Source organism: Podarcis melisellensis (assembly GCF_964234715.1).
Source record: "Podarcis melisellensis genome assembly, chromosome: 7".
Classification (NCBI taxonomy): Eukaryota; Metazoa; Chordata; class Lepidosauria; order Squamata; family Lacertidae; genus Podarcis; species Podarcis melisellensis.
The window spans coordinates 24,551,930-24,568,607 of record NC_138539.1 but is presented as its reverse complement, the minus strand read 5'-3'; the positions used below and the strand labels follow the sequence as shown (position 1 = coordinate 24,568,607).

At 43.4% G+C, this 16,678-nt stretch overlaps 1 protein-coding gene across 1 annotated transcript in view; it reads left to right on the top strand.

Moving 5' to 3' along the window:
• Positions 1 to 16,678, top strand: part of PTDSS1 (phosphatidylserine synthase 1) — a 38,610-nt gene that overhangs the window by 676 nt on the left and 21,256 nt on the right. Inside the window, exons 2-5 of the mRNA XM_081919766.1 lie at positions 6,739 to 6,830; positions 11,958 to 12,002; positions 13,371 to 13,495; positions 14,992 to 15,150. Coding sequence (XP_081775892.1) covers positions 6,739 to 6,830; positions 11,958 to 12,002; positions 13,371 to 13,495; positions 14,992 to 15,150 — 421 coding nt within the window. The remainder of the gene's footprint in view (positions 1 to 6,738; positions 6,831 to 11,957; positions 12,003 to 13,370; positions 13,496 to 14,991; positions 15,151 to 16,678) is intronic.

The following is a 16,678-nucleotide window of genomic DNA, read 5'->3' as shown; positions in this document are numbered from 1 at the left end:
CCCTGGTGTTTATTTGCTTACTTATTCCCCGCATCAATCAACAGTTCAAGTAATTGATTCTGAAAGGCATTTAAATAGGTAGCATATTCATTCATAAATGTAAATTCGTTCGTTTTCCCCAGATGCATCAACCCAATTGATGGATTCAAAAAGGTATGGAAGATGAATTTGTTTATAATAAAGAATTCATTCATTGGTTTCCCCAGTATAACTAATGATCAACCACCCAGCCAATCAAATTGAACTAAATACAAATTGATCCCCCCCCCAGTAAACTCAGTTGATGTAATCCCTAACAGAATTAAAATGAAAACTTTAATTCCTGCCAGTGTAATATATTCCTGTGTATAGAATCAGCGTTACCAGTTGCAGACTTCAATGAAATCCCTAGTCCCTAAAAGTAAAGCTTTTTATGTATGCAGTTAACTTGTTTGCAGTTTTTTATTTATATTTATTATATGTACTTATTCATCTTCTTTATAAGCCAGCGAGCGTGAGCAACAAATGCTATTCAGAACCACAGCCAGCTCCAAAAGATCTGCACACCAAATGACGAGAACACACACAACATAATTGGGCAACCCCAATCCACAGAATTTATCCCAACAAAGCACTATAAACCGCCTCCAATAATGCTAAACCTAAGGAATCTGAATGCAATTATGAATTAGGATGCAGAAATCCTGCTAATGGTCCACTGCATGGAGCCTGTTAAAATCAAATTAAGGGCCCATCAATAAGTCCTATATGTAGAAGGCCCAGAAAGCCCGGCACAATGAGTCTCTACAGACAAAGCTGGGAAGGCAAAGATAGAAAACTAATGCATTGCTATGCCTTGCTGTTGGGCTGTTCTAAATACACCAAGCACTAAGGAAGGAAAGCAAGGAAGCTTACAGGCCAAAGCAGCTGATTCACGTTCCTTCACTTTCCATGGGGTGCCAGCTCTTCAGTGACAATGTAGCACATGTGGAGATGCCACTGCAAAGAGGAGGCAGGCTGAGGAAATCAATGCTGGTTAGAGGAGCATTACTTGTGGACCCATTGCGGTAACTGTGGTCCCTGGGGATCTGCAGCCCACAGGTTGGGAACTATGGCTCCAGTAAACTAGGCGAGAAAGGCCTGAGAGTGAAATATGTGGAGCAGAATCAGAATACCAAGTTAGGCATGAGAAAGATCCTTCTAACTGGCCAGCTATCTAGAAGTTCATTTAGAATCATACGTTGTTGGACATGGTAATTTAATGTATGCTCCCTTTATGTAACTTTGCAAATATGCTGGGATAGGTTTAGTAAACAGAGAACCTTCTGAAGTTTTCATTCCCCACCCTGTTCTTGTCAAAGCATGCTTCTAGCAATTACTTTCCTCTCAAATTCATAAAGCTACTCATGGGAAAGGTTTGTTTCTTTTTTAAGTATCTTACAGCACTAGCTGGCAGGTGTTTTGAATTGTTTCCCTAGGGCAAAGTACAAGTGATACACTTTGTACAAAATTATTGGTCACTTACTGAGCTGTCGGGCTTTCTAGATAAATTATAACTCTTCATTTATTAAATTGGAGGTGGTTTTAGGGCCCTTTCAATTTCACAAAGTTTCTACATGGAGTTGCCTTTCATATTAGAATTAGTGTCAAACTGCAGCATGTAGACCATAGCACATAATAGTTTTCCATCTCTTTATGTAGCTTTGTGTGCCAATGGATCGCTGTCACAGTTTCACACTATACATAATGCAGTGAAAAAGCCATGAATGCATGTGATCTGTGCGTACACCTTTTGTACTAGTTTCAGGGCTGCTATACTATGCTAAAATGGGATGAAGTGACTATAAATAGTAGGCATCAGTTTGCAGGAGAGATGGGAGATGCTAATTAAGAACCCTAATGGATGTGCATTGCTCATATAGCACCTTTCTGAAAATAGTTGAGCTGAACTGCTTCCCCCCAAAAATACAGGAGGATATATAGACACAACTTTCAGTGCATGGTTGCGTTATGCTGGTATAGTTTGTTTCAATTAAGCATAAGTTTAAGAAGATGAATACATCACCAGGGTACATTATAGGTACAGATGATATACAGAGACTCTTTCCATGAGTCTGGCTAAGACCAGCAGCTAATTGGCTCCTCTAGTCCCAGGCTGCGAACACATATTTAAAGCACATTAGCCGCCCCCCGTATCCTGGGGACTGTAGGGTCATGGGAATTTGAGGAATGAACTAGAGTTCCCAGGATTCTTTGGAAGAAACAATGTGTTTTAAATGTATGGTGTATATACAACTCTAGAGTGTCTCAGTCAACTCCACAACTATTTTATGTGGCTGTATCATATAAAGAGATGATACTGTGAGCCCCTCTTCACTGGCCCGGCTGGGACCAGCTGCATTTATTTAATTATAAAAACTATTTATATAATGCTGTATCATAAAAAATAGCAAAGTGTTTACAACAGTATCTTCATGCAATAAAACCATGCAAAAATTTGAATTTGGAGACCGTCTATTTACTATTACAGGAATATATATTTTCTTAATTGCCTGCATAAGCTTGCTGACATAGAAAACTTCTCAGCAGGCATTTAAAGGTTAAAACAGAAGGCACTTGCTGAAGCTCTATTGGCAGAGGATTCCACAGGAATTAGCCGGCTTGGTTATTGTTGCTGTCAGATGAATCTTGCCAACTTGGGGGACCAGTGATGCTCCTGCAGATGATCTCAGTGATCAAGCTGGAGATGTAAGGGTTCAGGTTTCTTCCCTCACATAACTACTTCATTTATTTGCTTATTCCTTCCTCTCCCTTGTTGCCCTTTCCCTTTTGAAATTTCTTTAAATGCCTGTTGCTTTTCTCTGGGGAAAAAAAAATTCAAACCTTCAGAATGTTGTTGAAGACAATTCTAGTGATATCCTTTTATGCAAATGAACTTTCCAGACCATCCTCTCTTAGTGGATTTTCACCTTTCTGGTGATAATGTGTGTTCTGATTTCTTGGATTTTACTTTATTGCTGATGTTTGGATACACGGTTCCTATGTCCTTCAGAGAGACTGCCACGGCTTCGTTGTCACTACTTGTTAGTGTTAATAATAGGGGTGGCCAATTTTGGTCTGTTTTTCTTTTCTGTATGAATGAAACTGGGAAAATATTTTGCTATACCTTGATTAAGTTGGGCAGGGATCTGGTGGCACAAGTCTGAGTTTCCTACCTATGCCTAGAAGCAACTGGCTAAAGTGCTGGACTGGGTGGACCAATGGTAATACCCTGTAGGACCCTTCTTAAAAATTGTGCCCAGATCTGCCAGTCGGCTATCCCTAGAAGCTTAGATTTAGATTTGCAAAGGACCATGGATGCCATGTTGTCCAGCCCTCTGCTTAATGCTGGATTCATCTTCTTGCCTTCCCAGATGGGCAGCTGTCCAGCTGTTTAAACACCTGTGAATCAGGGCCCATTACCTCTTGAGCAAGTCTGTTCTGCTGTTGAACTGCTTGTACTGTGAGGGTGTTTTTTGACGTTTTGTCGAAATCATGTTTCTCTCCAATTTCCACCCACTAGTTCTGGTCATGTGCTTTGGTGCTACAGAGGCCAATTCTGCTCCATTGCAACAAGTTTGCCTGATGTTTATTGTTCCAACCATTTCCCTGCCCTGATGTTTATTGTTCCACGCCTGTGCCATGCACCACAGAATCCCTGGCAGAGAGGTTGCACGATTAAGGAACAACCCGAAGCACCAGGGTATTAGCCAAAGGCAGAGCTCGGAAGCAAAGATGTTTCCCCTCCTGTGTTTGCCTCATAAAGCAAATATGGAGCAGAGACGATGACGACAAATTGCTAACTTACCAGATGCATTGACATCTAATTTGTCTCTAATTTTGGAGGCTGAGAGTGCCTAGGCTGATATTTCAAGCTAATTTACATTATGCATTGTAATAGCACAAGACTACCCTTCCAGCCACACCTGTCTTGATGTGATGGTATGACCACATATCAAGATTATGCTCTGTTTTGATTCATCATCAGTTATGGAAGGGGAGCAGGGGCGAGTTGTTTTACTGTAGATCAAGATGATAATCTAAGCTGATGATTTGGCATTGAAACAGTTTGAACTGGGTTCCTCCATGCATTTCCCCATCTTCCTAAATCGCCTCATGTCCAGGTTTTTTGGTAAGCCTGAAGTTCCTGTTTAACCGTCTCCTCTGCTTCTGTGGCCCTAGAGCATATGTTGCTGAACTGCTACACCCATCATCTCTAACTGTTGGCTTTCTTGCTTCCCGGTTGGAGTGTCCTGAGGCTGCTTTCTTTTAAAACAAAGCATTAGGGAAATGTTAACCAACACCTGCGTGCAACGCTAGTTTGGCCCTGTATCACCTTTTCCGCCTCAGATTACTTACATTGGGTGCTAAACAAGGACGTGACAGAGTGAGTGTGTTAGCAGAAATTCAGAGAGGTGTTCTTAAGATGAATGCAGCCATGGTCATGACCTCTTTTTTTTAAAAAAAATTTGAAATCTTGCCTATGTCTTATGCACGTTGCTTCAAAGAGCTTAAATATGTGTCATTGTTCTATCTCTTAATGTAGCTGAGATGCCTGAACCTGTATCCCTTGGTTACTATTATAAGCATTTGGTGGCCTTCATTTCTGTGAGAATTTTCAAGGCGAAACTAAGTGCTAATGTTAATAACAGTAATAGTTTTGCTTTCTTTGAAACCCTCTATATTCTTCCTTTATCACAGCTTGGAGGTGGTTTGCAAAATCATAGAACAACTATAAAGCAAAGCCAAACCTAGTGGGGAAAATATAACAACAGAAGGGGGAAAAATCGAAATAGAATAAATCTACAGGTTGAAAGCAGTCGTCTTCTATTTTTCCTTCTTTCAAGGTGTAAAACACAGATGAGAAAAGTTTTTTATTTTTATTTAAATAGAAAGCACTGGAATTCACTGCCATAGAAGATGGCATTTGGAGTGCAGTTCTTTCTGATTAAGTGTGTGAGAGCTCATAAAGATAGTCCCCATTTTTGTTATTTATTAAAAGAAATTTTATATCTTGTATACTGATTTAATGCAAAGCTGGGGTTGCTTGGAGCCACAATCATTTTCTATAGAGAAGAGCTAGGGAAGAATGTAAATTCAAGTGCTGGATTGCCCTTGCCTAACTCAATGGTAGACAGTCTTTTTGGCACATATGATGCAAATCGTCCAAAACATTATGGGGGTTGTTTATTTTACAAATTTATGAACTGCCCCATAGCCTACAAACATTGAAGCGGAGTGCAACAAGATGAAAATGATACACACACAAAATCTAAAAAACCAATAAAGCTATTTCTACAGATGTACTATTAATATTTCACAAATGACTGGGTCATACCCCAGGGAAAGCCTTCTTATCTGAAATAACTTTTGCTAGGCACTTGAACATTATGACACTTGGGTCTAATTTCAGCTGGTAATTGACTCCCGAGGGCTGGAGCTGTGATACTAAGAGCCCAGTTTCTAGTACAAACTGAGTGCACCTCTGTGGCATGTCTTAAGTCTCAGAAGTGCCCTATATGAGGAACACAGTGACCAGGCAGGAATACTCCTGGGGCGAGGCAGCCCCTTAGGTAATCTGGTCCCAAGCTGTTTAGGACTTCAAATGCTAAAAGCAAAACCTTGAATTGAACCTAGTAGCATATTAGCAGCTAGCACAGCTCCCTCAGCAGAGGTTTTACACAGTGTCAGTGTGGGTTCAGCCCAAGGCAGGCGCCACATAGAGTGCACTGCAGTCCCATAATCCAGTCTTGAGGTTACCAGTGCCAAGACCACAGAGTCCAAACTGTTTTAGTCCAGGAATAGCCATAGCTGTCTTATCAACCAAAGCTGGTGAAAAGAAGGCTTAGCCTAGACAATGACATGTCTGGGAACACCCCCAGGCTGTGTATCTGTTCTTTCAAAGGAAGTGCAACCCTGTCCAGAACAGGTAACGAAGCTTTCTGCCAGACATGGGAACCTCTTTACAACAGGGTCTCTGTCTCGCCAGGGTTTAAATTCAGTTTGCTGGTCCTCATCCAGCCCTCCTGTGTACCCAGACACTGATCCAAAGGCTTCCCAGCCAGTCCTGATTCAGATGTTACAGAGAAATGGAGAAATGTGTTATCAGTTTACTGGTGACACTTTGATCTAAATCTCCCAATGCTCCCAGCAGCTTCATATAGCTGTTAAATAGCATTGGGGACAGAATAGGCCCCAAAGGAACCCCATAATACAAATGCAAGGGCGCTAAAGGGCATTTCTCCAATGCTACTCTCGGGAACTGATCCTTCAGGTAAGAAAGGAATAGCTGTGAAACAGTGTCCCCCCCCCACAGCTTAAGCCTGCAACATATGGGGGGGGGGGACTGCACCTAAAGTCCAAATCACATATGGTCAAAACACATTACATACAATAGTGGGTGGGATTACCAAAATCTTTTTCCCAGACACCCGCCCTCTTTAATATTTTTAGATAAATATTTTTTGCCAGGCTCATAAAGCTGAATGAGCACAAGTCAAATGTGCAGAAGTTGCAGGCTTACTCTATTAGAAAATGTTTGTATTTTATGCTTTATTGCTGTGAACAACTTTGAGCTCAATTTAGTTGTTGGGAAAGTAGCATACAAAGATTAAATCAAGCCTGCTATGTTCAGTGGAATTTACTCGCAGATAAATGTGCATAGAATTGCAGCCTGAATCTCCTATGTTGTTGTTTTAATTACCAACTTTTTCGTTTTAGGGATGATTCAACCCCGGAAGACAATATTTGGAAAGGCATCCTTTGTGTGATCTTCTTCTTTCTAATCATCAGTGTTTTAGCCTTTCCGAATGGTAAGTAACTCCACAAGTATTTCTGTGCTGGTTTTTTTCTACAACTCCTTTTGCAGATAGGAGAGCAAGGTAAACACAAAGGTGCTTGGGGGCTTTTGGAGCAAACTGTTTTATGGGTACTCTGGTTTAATAGTCTATTGTTTTCTCTGAGAATGGTCCCAGTCTCTCTTAGACTTTCACCTCGATAAGGGATGGTCCCTGGAAGAGCATCTTCTGCAGTGCCAAGCTGCAAAACAAGGCAGTAACATATACTCCAGAGTATACTCTTGAAAAGGAATGAAAGATGAGTCTAATTTCCGTGAGATACTAGTAGAACATACATTGTTGGACAACCATGCAATTGCAGTTAGTAAATAAATAAAGTCTTGCATGCTAGAGTTCTCTTGACGGACACAGCGTATGCAGTTTCAGGGTAAAAAAAGGCAGCTCCCATAGAAGAGCCTTTCCCAACCTGGTGCCTGCTATATAGCATGAGCCTCATAATTTCAGGGTTGTGGGTTTGAACCCCACGTTGGGCAAAAGATGCCTGCAGTGCAGGAGGGGTTGGACTAGGTGACCCTTGTGGTCTCTTCTAATTCTACAATATGGTTTGGACGGTAACTGCCCTAATTTATTTACTGGCTGTGGCTGATGGAGTCCCATTTGGACGACCCCAGTTTAGGGAAAGCTGAGATAGAGGCTTTTCTGTTGTCTTCTGTTGATGTGTTTTAGTTATGTTTATATGCTTTATTTTATAAATATGCAAGTGCCTCTTGATACCCTTCCCAAAAAGGGATGTTCTTGCTTTCTCCCTTCCTGTGCTGTGGGTGCTGCTTTCCTGAAGGAGAGGTGGTAGGAAACAGCTTTCTGGGTGGGGAAGGTGTTTAACAACTTTCCCCCTACTTCCCTACTACAGCAAAAGCCAGTTTGGAACAATATTTAACAGAAATAACATGCATTTTTATTGCTATCTTAAAAAGATTTCCAATTAGGGCATTTTAAAATTGAAGCAGCTTTGTTCCATCTAAAGAAAATGAGTTCAAAATTTCTAAATCTTTTGTTCTTATGATTAGTCGTGTGAAACAATGTGAGCCCTTTCTTTGACCTCTTCAGCAAAGAAAATGAATTTTTAAAAGAAAGAGGGGAAAAGGCTACACATAATTGCATGATAATCGAGGAGGTGCTCTGATATGGGGTGGTTAAATGCAAATAGAAGGTGTGATCGCACACATGCCTACCTGGATGTGAGCCTCCTTGCAAATCCATATGCCCTGCTCGAAATAAATATGTTTAGCTCAGAGCAAAACAATTGTGTTGTTTCATTTTCTTGTATAATGTGGGGGTAACTCCTTATGCTGAATCAGGTCAATGGTCCATCTAAATTAATAGCAGCATTTCTCCCAAGATTTCCAACAGAATTCCTTTCTGCACCTATTGGCACTTTAGCTGGAAATGCCAGGGATTAAAACTGGGATCATTTTATATGCAAAGCATGTACACTACTGTTGAGCTGTGGCAACTTCTGAGTTGAAACTGAAGAAGCTCAAGGCAGCTTCCTATTAGCCTTGAGACACTAACAGCTTGATTTTTTAATGCATGCTTACTCAGAAGTGAATCTCACTAAATTCCATGAGGACTGCAGCCTGAGATATTCTTATCAGTTTCCTTTTTCTACTGGACAGTGATTGATCAGCCCTTGCCCCCATGTAAATGTATCCCTCAAGATGCCACTTATTTTAGTGGCAAAAACAAAAAAGGGAGGGGAATAATAAAGTAGATACAGCACTGGGGTGGGCAGAGAGGTTTACACCTCTCTTCCCAACAAAGGACCCTAATGGGGAATGGAGTTGTAAAACACCCCTCCCTGGTTGTTGGATCAATTGTTCAGAAAGCAGAGAGGGAATGATTACCTGGATTAGCTGAGCTGGGGCAGAGAACACCTGTGCAAAAGTGTGGGATTGGGCGCACCCCCTTTTGGCCACCTCTGTGTCTGGTATGCAGCCCCAGAAGGTTCTTCAAGTGTAAATGTGACCTTTGGGCCAAATAGAGGTTAGCCACCTCTGGACTAGGCTAACTTGCTATGCAGTTCATCCCACAAGCATGGTATTTTTAAATTTGAGACCTGGGTTCACATCAGAAGGTCCATACTGCAACTGTTATCCCTGTTTATCAACACTCGATTAAAAGAGGGTGGTTTGTACCTAGGTAAACTGCTGAGAGAGGAAAGGGAAGTGGCATCCCATAAATCTTGCTTAACTGAAACCCAGTATTCAGTTTTTCAATACCTTGCGTCTGCCTCTCTTACTGGAAACATTAGAGTGATCTCATTGTGTCTGGTATGGGAATAGATAGTAGCCGTGGTCATTATCTGCAGCAGATGGTGACTGGCTTTCTTCCAGTAAAAGCAACTGTGTATAGTAACTGTTTGGTGTGAGTAAAGTTGATTGCGCTCTCTGACCGAAGCTATAGCTGAATTCAGTCCTGGGCATTTTTGGCAAGAGGCAGAATATCAGGGAATGCTTGCACAGGGAGATGGAGCTGCTGCTAAGAGGACTTGTTCCCGCTCCTCTGCGACTGGCTCAGTTCCCTTGCCCTGATTGTCAGTACTGCCTTGGTTACCAGGTTACAAGAGAAGCATTTAGCAGCAGCCAGAATACCTTCCCAGTGTGGCGCTGTTGCTGGGGGGTTTCAGAGAAGCATCCACTCCATCATCTGAACTGCTGATTTATCAAACGATGTCTGATACCCTCTAGGAATAATTGGGATTGCACTGGGCTACATTTTTACACAGAGGGCACTGAGCTATAAGTTACAAAGCCAGGCACCTGATCAATGCAGACATAAATAACTCTAATGCAAAGACTGCAAAGTTGAGCAGATGTGTGCCTTCGGACACCTCACGTTAAGCTGCTTTGAGCCATATAATCTGGATTTGTATTTGATCTCAGTAGCGTCTCTAAAAGGTATTGATTTCAGTGGTGTAGCCAAGAGGAACGATTTTCCACCCGAATTCAACCTGTGTGCATGGCACTTGATATCCTTTGTGGTATCTAATGACTGGCTTGCTGGAAGTTTTAAGTGGCCTGCCCGGCGTGCCCTTCCTCCAGTTTTGCCAGTCACCTAGTTCCTTTGCTACATGAATTCACACTATTTTCATTCAAGCTCCTGTGTACCCTATTTGGAACAAACCGCAGAATAGGAAAACTAGCTTTTTACAAAGTGACTTGAAAGTAAACCTCAGAAACAGAGAAGATAAAATGTGAGGGCTCAGGACTAAAGTACTGTCAGTCTTACAGCACAATCCCAAGCATATTTACTCATAAGTAAGTCTCATTGTGTTAACAGGGACTTAACTCCTAAGTAATTGTGTTTAGATTTGCAGCTTTAAAATAGTACATATATTCTGTGATTGGGCCTCCAGGCTTTCATGGGGATCCTAGATTAGTAATCTGCTTTGAACTGTATCACAATCTTGTGCTACATACAGTCTTGTTCCTTCTCTCCATTTCTTAGCAGATTCCAATAATCTTAGTTGGTTGGCTAAATAAGTCCCTAAAATTTGATAGGTTGATTAAAGTCGTTGCACTTAGATTTGTTCCAAGCAGTGGGGTTTTTTTTTTTGTAAAAAAGGAGGCACTGGTACTCCAGCCTTGTTACAAGTGTCATGGGTGCCAGCACAAAATGGCTGCCATAGGCAGCAAAACAACAAAAGGTGACAGTACTCCATACTGATGAGTATGGTTGCAAAAGGAGAACTAGTTCCAAGGCTTGTTAAACATCTGGAGATGCAAAAAGGGGTTCTCCTTGGACAAGCCTTGAGCAAGCAGTTGTAGATGGGGGACTCCTTATTGAGTGACCCATGGCTTTTAGTTGCTTTCCCTATGGGATGAATTCCTGGTTAGATTCCAGGAATCTAACCTTAAGTCCTTAACCACAAGTTTCAAGATGTTGGAAATAATTGCTTTGGATCCCAAGATAAGTTAACTCAAGGAAGTTCACAGAAGGAAACTTTCCTGTCCCCTTTTCTCCCTTGCAATCAGCTGCAATCAAGGGCAGCCTCCTTGAACAATGAGGGATGAGGGACAGGGTCTGCTGAGAGAGCTCTGAATTATCCATACTATGCACTGGTCTGCCCAGTTTGGGGCAATTCTTCCTTCTCCTAGCAGCTCCCTACACCAGGAAGACTGGAAGCTTTCATTCTGCTCTGCGAACTTCATTGAGTTACTGGCTTGGATCCTAAAATAATGGAGCTATATGCCCCAGTGTTCCTTAAGCAGCCTCCATAATATATGTAAAAACAGTTTCCTAGATACACTCACATTGGACAAAGAAATGGAGCTCCCGCTGAAAATGCAGGCAGGCAGGGGCAAGCTCAGTACTTCATTCCATGGGTCAAAGTATATGTTGGCCACAGCTGGGGATGCGACTTGAATGGGAAGGACGCAAAATCTGAACATGGAAAGTACGGTAAATGAAAGGATGGCAACCCCTGGCCACATTCCCAACTCTGGAAATCCTGGCTTTCTTGACAAGGGCCTCTGTAGTGGTGTATATAATGCATCTCTGCGCATAGAGTACACAAAGACATGCAGTGTGTGTATTTGTGTGTGCTGGTACGCACACAGTCCTCACAATATCTCCCTTCCTCCTCGACAGAACCATCACACACTCAAACATTTCACTTGTAAATTCATAATTTTCAGGCCCGCACATTCACTTCTGCCTTTCCCAATTGCTAATGTATCCCAATTCCCTGATGTGCCAGCACTAATGTTCCCACTACCTGGGAATTCCTGGTGGCAAGCATTGATCTTCCTGCAGATCCTCATCTGCTTTTGGGTATGAAGTTGGGCACTTACTTTTCTGTTACTGTTTTCACAACATAGAGAGCCTTGTTTTTTGGATACCGTGGTAATTTCTACAGTGTCGCCAACAACAAGTTCTTGAGGATCTGTGTCTTTATCCAGATATTAGTCTCAGTAGTTCCTTTAATGGCTTTAAATAGAAAACTTGATTTGTTATAAAGCTTGCTCAGGATTGATCCTTGGTTGGCATGGTTGCATTTCCTTCAGATTATGTTTAGATGACCTGTTGCAATTCTTTCTGATCCATCAGTTTGCTGTTATTGAAAAACATTTTTTTCTACAGGGCCTTTCACTCGTCCACACCCTGCAATATGGCGTATGGTTTTTGGTAAGTTATTTTTAAAGATGTGCTTTCATGCTATTCCAGAGCATCAAAAAATAGTAATTCATTACCTGAAAATAATACTGTATTTTTCCTGCCATTCTGCTAAGAGCAGCAAGAACAAAACATGTTACACATAAAACCAGCAGCAGTAGAACTAAGTGGTATGCATTAAATGCCTGTTGCAACAGAAGTGATTTCAGTTTCTGGCGAAAGAGTGAGCTCAACAAATAAATAATTAGGAAAACATTCCCGAGTCAAAGAATCACTACAGAAGAAGGCTCCCATCTCTAGTGCTTACTCACCAAATCTCCCGAGATGGCACTAAGATCAAGCCCTCTGATGTTGATCAGAATTCCTGTGACTGCAAATTTAATTGGTATTGCAAAGGACACTTGGTCATGAAAACTCAGTTTCGACTTAATTGTATCTGCATGCAAATACACTGGAGTTTTGGAAAGGGAAATTGAGAATGGAACAATGGCGGGAGAGCAAGATGCAAAGATTCATTGGTACCCAATCACTTCTCCCCTTGGGGTGGGGTATAAATAATAAATCATCATTATCATGGCAGTTTCTAGTGCTCTCAGGAATGGGGTGGTTGGAAGGTACAGCAAGTCTCCCTTCTTTCAGCATCTTAATGAACATTTCACAACCATGTTAATATTTAATGTATGGAAAGATTTGGAGACAGTTCTCAAGTGTTCCAGAATTGCTTTGGAAAATGGGACTCTGCCTCCTAAGGCACTGAGCAGTATTCTCAAAAATGACACCCTGTACAACTATAATCTGTTGACATGTGGAGCAGCTGTAGCTATTATGATTACAGCTGAATTTCCAACATGAATAGTTTGGATGCCCTTCAAAAACCTACCCAAGGTTGCATCTGCTTTATGACTGATGGATTAATAAACCTCTTGGCTGCCACGGGATGCTTAAATTCCTCTTTGAGTGTGACCTGTTTAACCATGACGGTGGGGTTAGAATGAAGTAACAACTTATCAAGAACTGCCACATTCTGGAGGGTTGTGAATAAACTATGGTGGATAAGTTATATGAAGAATCTGGGTTGTACCTCATGGTCCAATACTCATTTGTCTTGCTCCTTTTTCTTTACATGTGAATGCAACATTTCACATTTTCACACATGTACCTCACAGGTGGGGGGGGGGGAGATTTCCAGCCATATGGAATTGTATGAGAAGAATCTTCCGGAAGCTGCTTAATTATGAATACTTCATTATCATTCTTTTGTTTTGATTTTATTGATCTAAATTATTCCATTGGCATTGATATAACATGGTTTGTTTGTGTGATTTTAGTTATTGCTCTTCAAACAAACATTTTGTACATCTGACTTTGGTTTTCCTACAGGTTTGAGTGTTCTCTATTTTCTGTTTCTGGCATTCCTGCTCTTCCTTAACTTTGAGCAGGTGAAATCCGTGATGTACTGGCTCGATCCCAATCTCCGATACGCGACAAGGGAAGCAGACATCATGGTGTGTATTGATGGTGTTGCAAGAAAATATATTCGTTCCAGAGTGGATATAGTGCTACCATATTGCTGTGTTAGAATAGCATGCATTATCCCTTTGAAAAGGGATAGGAATTCTCCAATCCTCTCTGTAAGAAAGTTCAAATATCATGCAATAATATACTAGTATCACAGAGTTGGAAGGGACCCAAATGTCATCTAGTCCAGTCCCCTGCAATGCAAGAATTTCAACACGTCCCCCATCCAATTTGAAACCATACTGGACTCTGCTTAGCTTTGCAAATGGGCTAGCAGTTTTGTTGCTGCACCACTAAAAGATACTGGATATGGTTGGGAGGTTGAAGCATCTTCTCTAACAGGAAGGTTAAAGTTTTGAGGCCTTTTTAGCAGGGATGTGGCATATGAGAGGGTGCACCGTACAGACATTTCTTTCTCCTTGCAAAATGCATCTCTCTTGGGGAGGAGGACTTCTCCCCGCTTTCCAAATTGGGAGAGAGTCGCAAAGAAATGGCATAACCTGCCTGCCACGTTTTTGCGCAGTGGTGTGAATTTTCATTTATGAGTCTCTTCACGGCCTTCTTGGCTGCAGCTTGAGTACAGTTTTTTGTTTGAAAAACAGCCCTTCTTCCTGAGAACAGTGACATCAATGTGCAGTCCGTTCGATTTGGCTGTGTGACTATGGGTGGTATTGAGCGAAGTCCTACTTTGACCCAATTTAGTCATGTTCATTATTTTCAGAGGGTTCACTTTGCATAAAATGTAGTTGACTATCACTCCATGTCACTGAGGGCAAACAAAACTTGTTCGGACCAAAGGGGTATTTATAGGTGTTCTGTATTGCTCCTTGAGTAAATAAAGCAGAGCAGGTAAATGCATGCTTATTTGTTTAATTTACTTAGGTTGCAGAATTTGCCCCCCTTTTTTGGTTAAAACATAGAATATTCCATATCTGGCAGTAATTATCCCTAATGATGTAGAAAACAGAATTTTTATTATGTTTCATTCAGTCATGTACTGTGATGAGGACCAGTAGAATAATAAAAAATATTAGGCTGCAATACTATTTAGACTTATCTGGGAGTAAGTCCAGTTGAACTCAATGGGGATTAATTCTGAGTAAACATGTACAGAGTTACATTGTTAGCCATTCTCGAAGGATCATCATGTTCATTATTACAATCCAGCATTATAAAAGCGTACACTTACCTTTTGTTCACTTGTGTATTTTAATTAAAGGATATTTATGTTTTAATGTGTGTGCAATTTGTTTTTATACTGCAGCCTGCATAGAAACCTATTTTGGCATTAAATGGTATATAAACTAATGATAATACAAAGCTAAGCTATAGCGGACCATAAGACAAATAAATAACATTCTCTGATAGTCTCTGATATTGTAGTCTGAAGTTTTATTTCTTCTGAAAATGTTTCCAGAATAGACTTGTAACTTCTGCTTCTCTCTCTCACACACACCTTCTTCTTTCTCCAAATCAACAACAGGAATATGCTGTGAACTGCCATGTTATTACTTGGGAGCGAATCCTCAGCCATTTTGACATATTTGCTTTTGGACATTTCTGGGGCTGGGCAATGAAGGCTTTGTTAATCCGTAGCTATGGGCTGTGCTGGACTATTAGCATCACCTGGGAGCTAACTGAGGTAGGTTGTGTCTTCTCAGTGAAGAGTTTTTTATATCCTTGGGGTGGGGAATGACTGATGTGGCTTTCCTAGCAGCTTGTCCACATTGCAAACATAACACAAGTTTATTGTCTGCTCCTTAAATTTGACACACATGCTAGATGTGAAGCTTTCCTCTTGCACACAAGTGTCTGGAATCGCCAAATCAGATTTATTTCATGTTTAAGTCAGTCTATCTGAGTAAGTTATTTACTCAATTACTTTGAAATATACTGGATGAATACAGTGGTGCCCCGCAAGACGAATGCCTCGCAAGACGAAAAACCCGCAAGACGAAAGGGTTTTTCGGGTTTTGCGACGCTTCGCTAGACGATTTTCCCTATGGGCTTGCATCGCAAGACGAAAGCCCATAGGGAAATCTCGGGGACCTTTTTTTAAATGCTGGCGGTGGGGAGCAAAGCCTTTTTCCCCCCTCCGGACTTCAGAAGAGGTCCAGGAAGGCCGGCGGGGGCGAAAGGCTTTGCTCCCCACCGCCAGCATTTTAAAAGCGGTCCGGGATAGCAGGGAAGCGCTTCCCGCTATCCCGGACGGCTTTTGAAGGCAGGCAGGGGGGGCAAAGACTTTTGCCCCCCCGCCCGCCTTGGGAAGAGGTCCTGGACCTCTTCCCAAGGCGGGCGGGGGGCAAAAGTCTTTGCCCCCCCTGCCTGCCTAACCGGGGGCTTTTAAATCGCCCCGGGACTGTCCGGGGCGATTTAAAAGCCCCCGGACGGCTTTTGAAGCCTCCCCCCGCCGCCCGGCATCGGGGCATCGTCCCGATGCCGGGCGGCGGGGCAGGAACGCCTCCCCCCACCGCCTGGCATCGGAACCATGTCCCGATGCCGGGCGACGGGGCGGGAAAGCCTCCCCCCGCCGCCCAGCATCGGAACCATGTCCCGATGCCGGGTGACGGGGCGGGAAAGCCTCCCCTCGCCGCCCGGCATCGGAACCATGTCCCGATGCCGGGCGACGGGGCGGGAAAGCCTCCCCCCGCCGCCCGGCATCGGAACCATGTCCCGATGCCGGGCGACGGGGCGGGAAAGCCTCCCCCCGCCGCCCGGCATCGGAACCATGTCCCGATGCCGGGCGACGGGGCGGGAAAGCCTCCCCCCGCCGCCCGGCATCGGAACCATGTCCCGATGCCGGGCGACGGGGCGGGAAAGCCTCCCCCCGCCGCCCGGCATCGGAACCATGTCCCGATGCCGGGCGACGGGGCGGGAAAGCCTCCCCTCGCCGCCCGGCATCGGAACCATGTCCCGATGCCGGGCGGTGGGGCAGGAACGCCTCCCCCAGCCGCCCGGCATCGGAACGATGTCCCGAAGCCGGGCGGCCGGGCGGGAAAGCCTCCCCCCGCCGCCCGGCTTCGGGGCATCGTCCCGATGCCGGGCGGTGGGGCAGGAACGCCTCCCCCAGCCGCCCGGCTTCGGGGCATCGTCCCGATGCCGGGCGGTGGGGCAGGAACGCCTCCCCCCGCCGCCCGGCTTCGGGGCATCGTCCCGATGCCGGGCGGTGG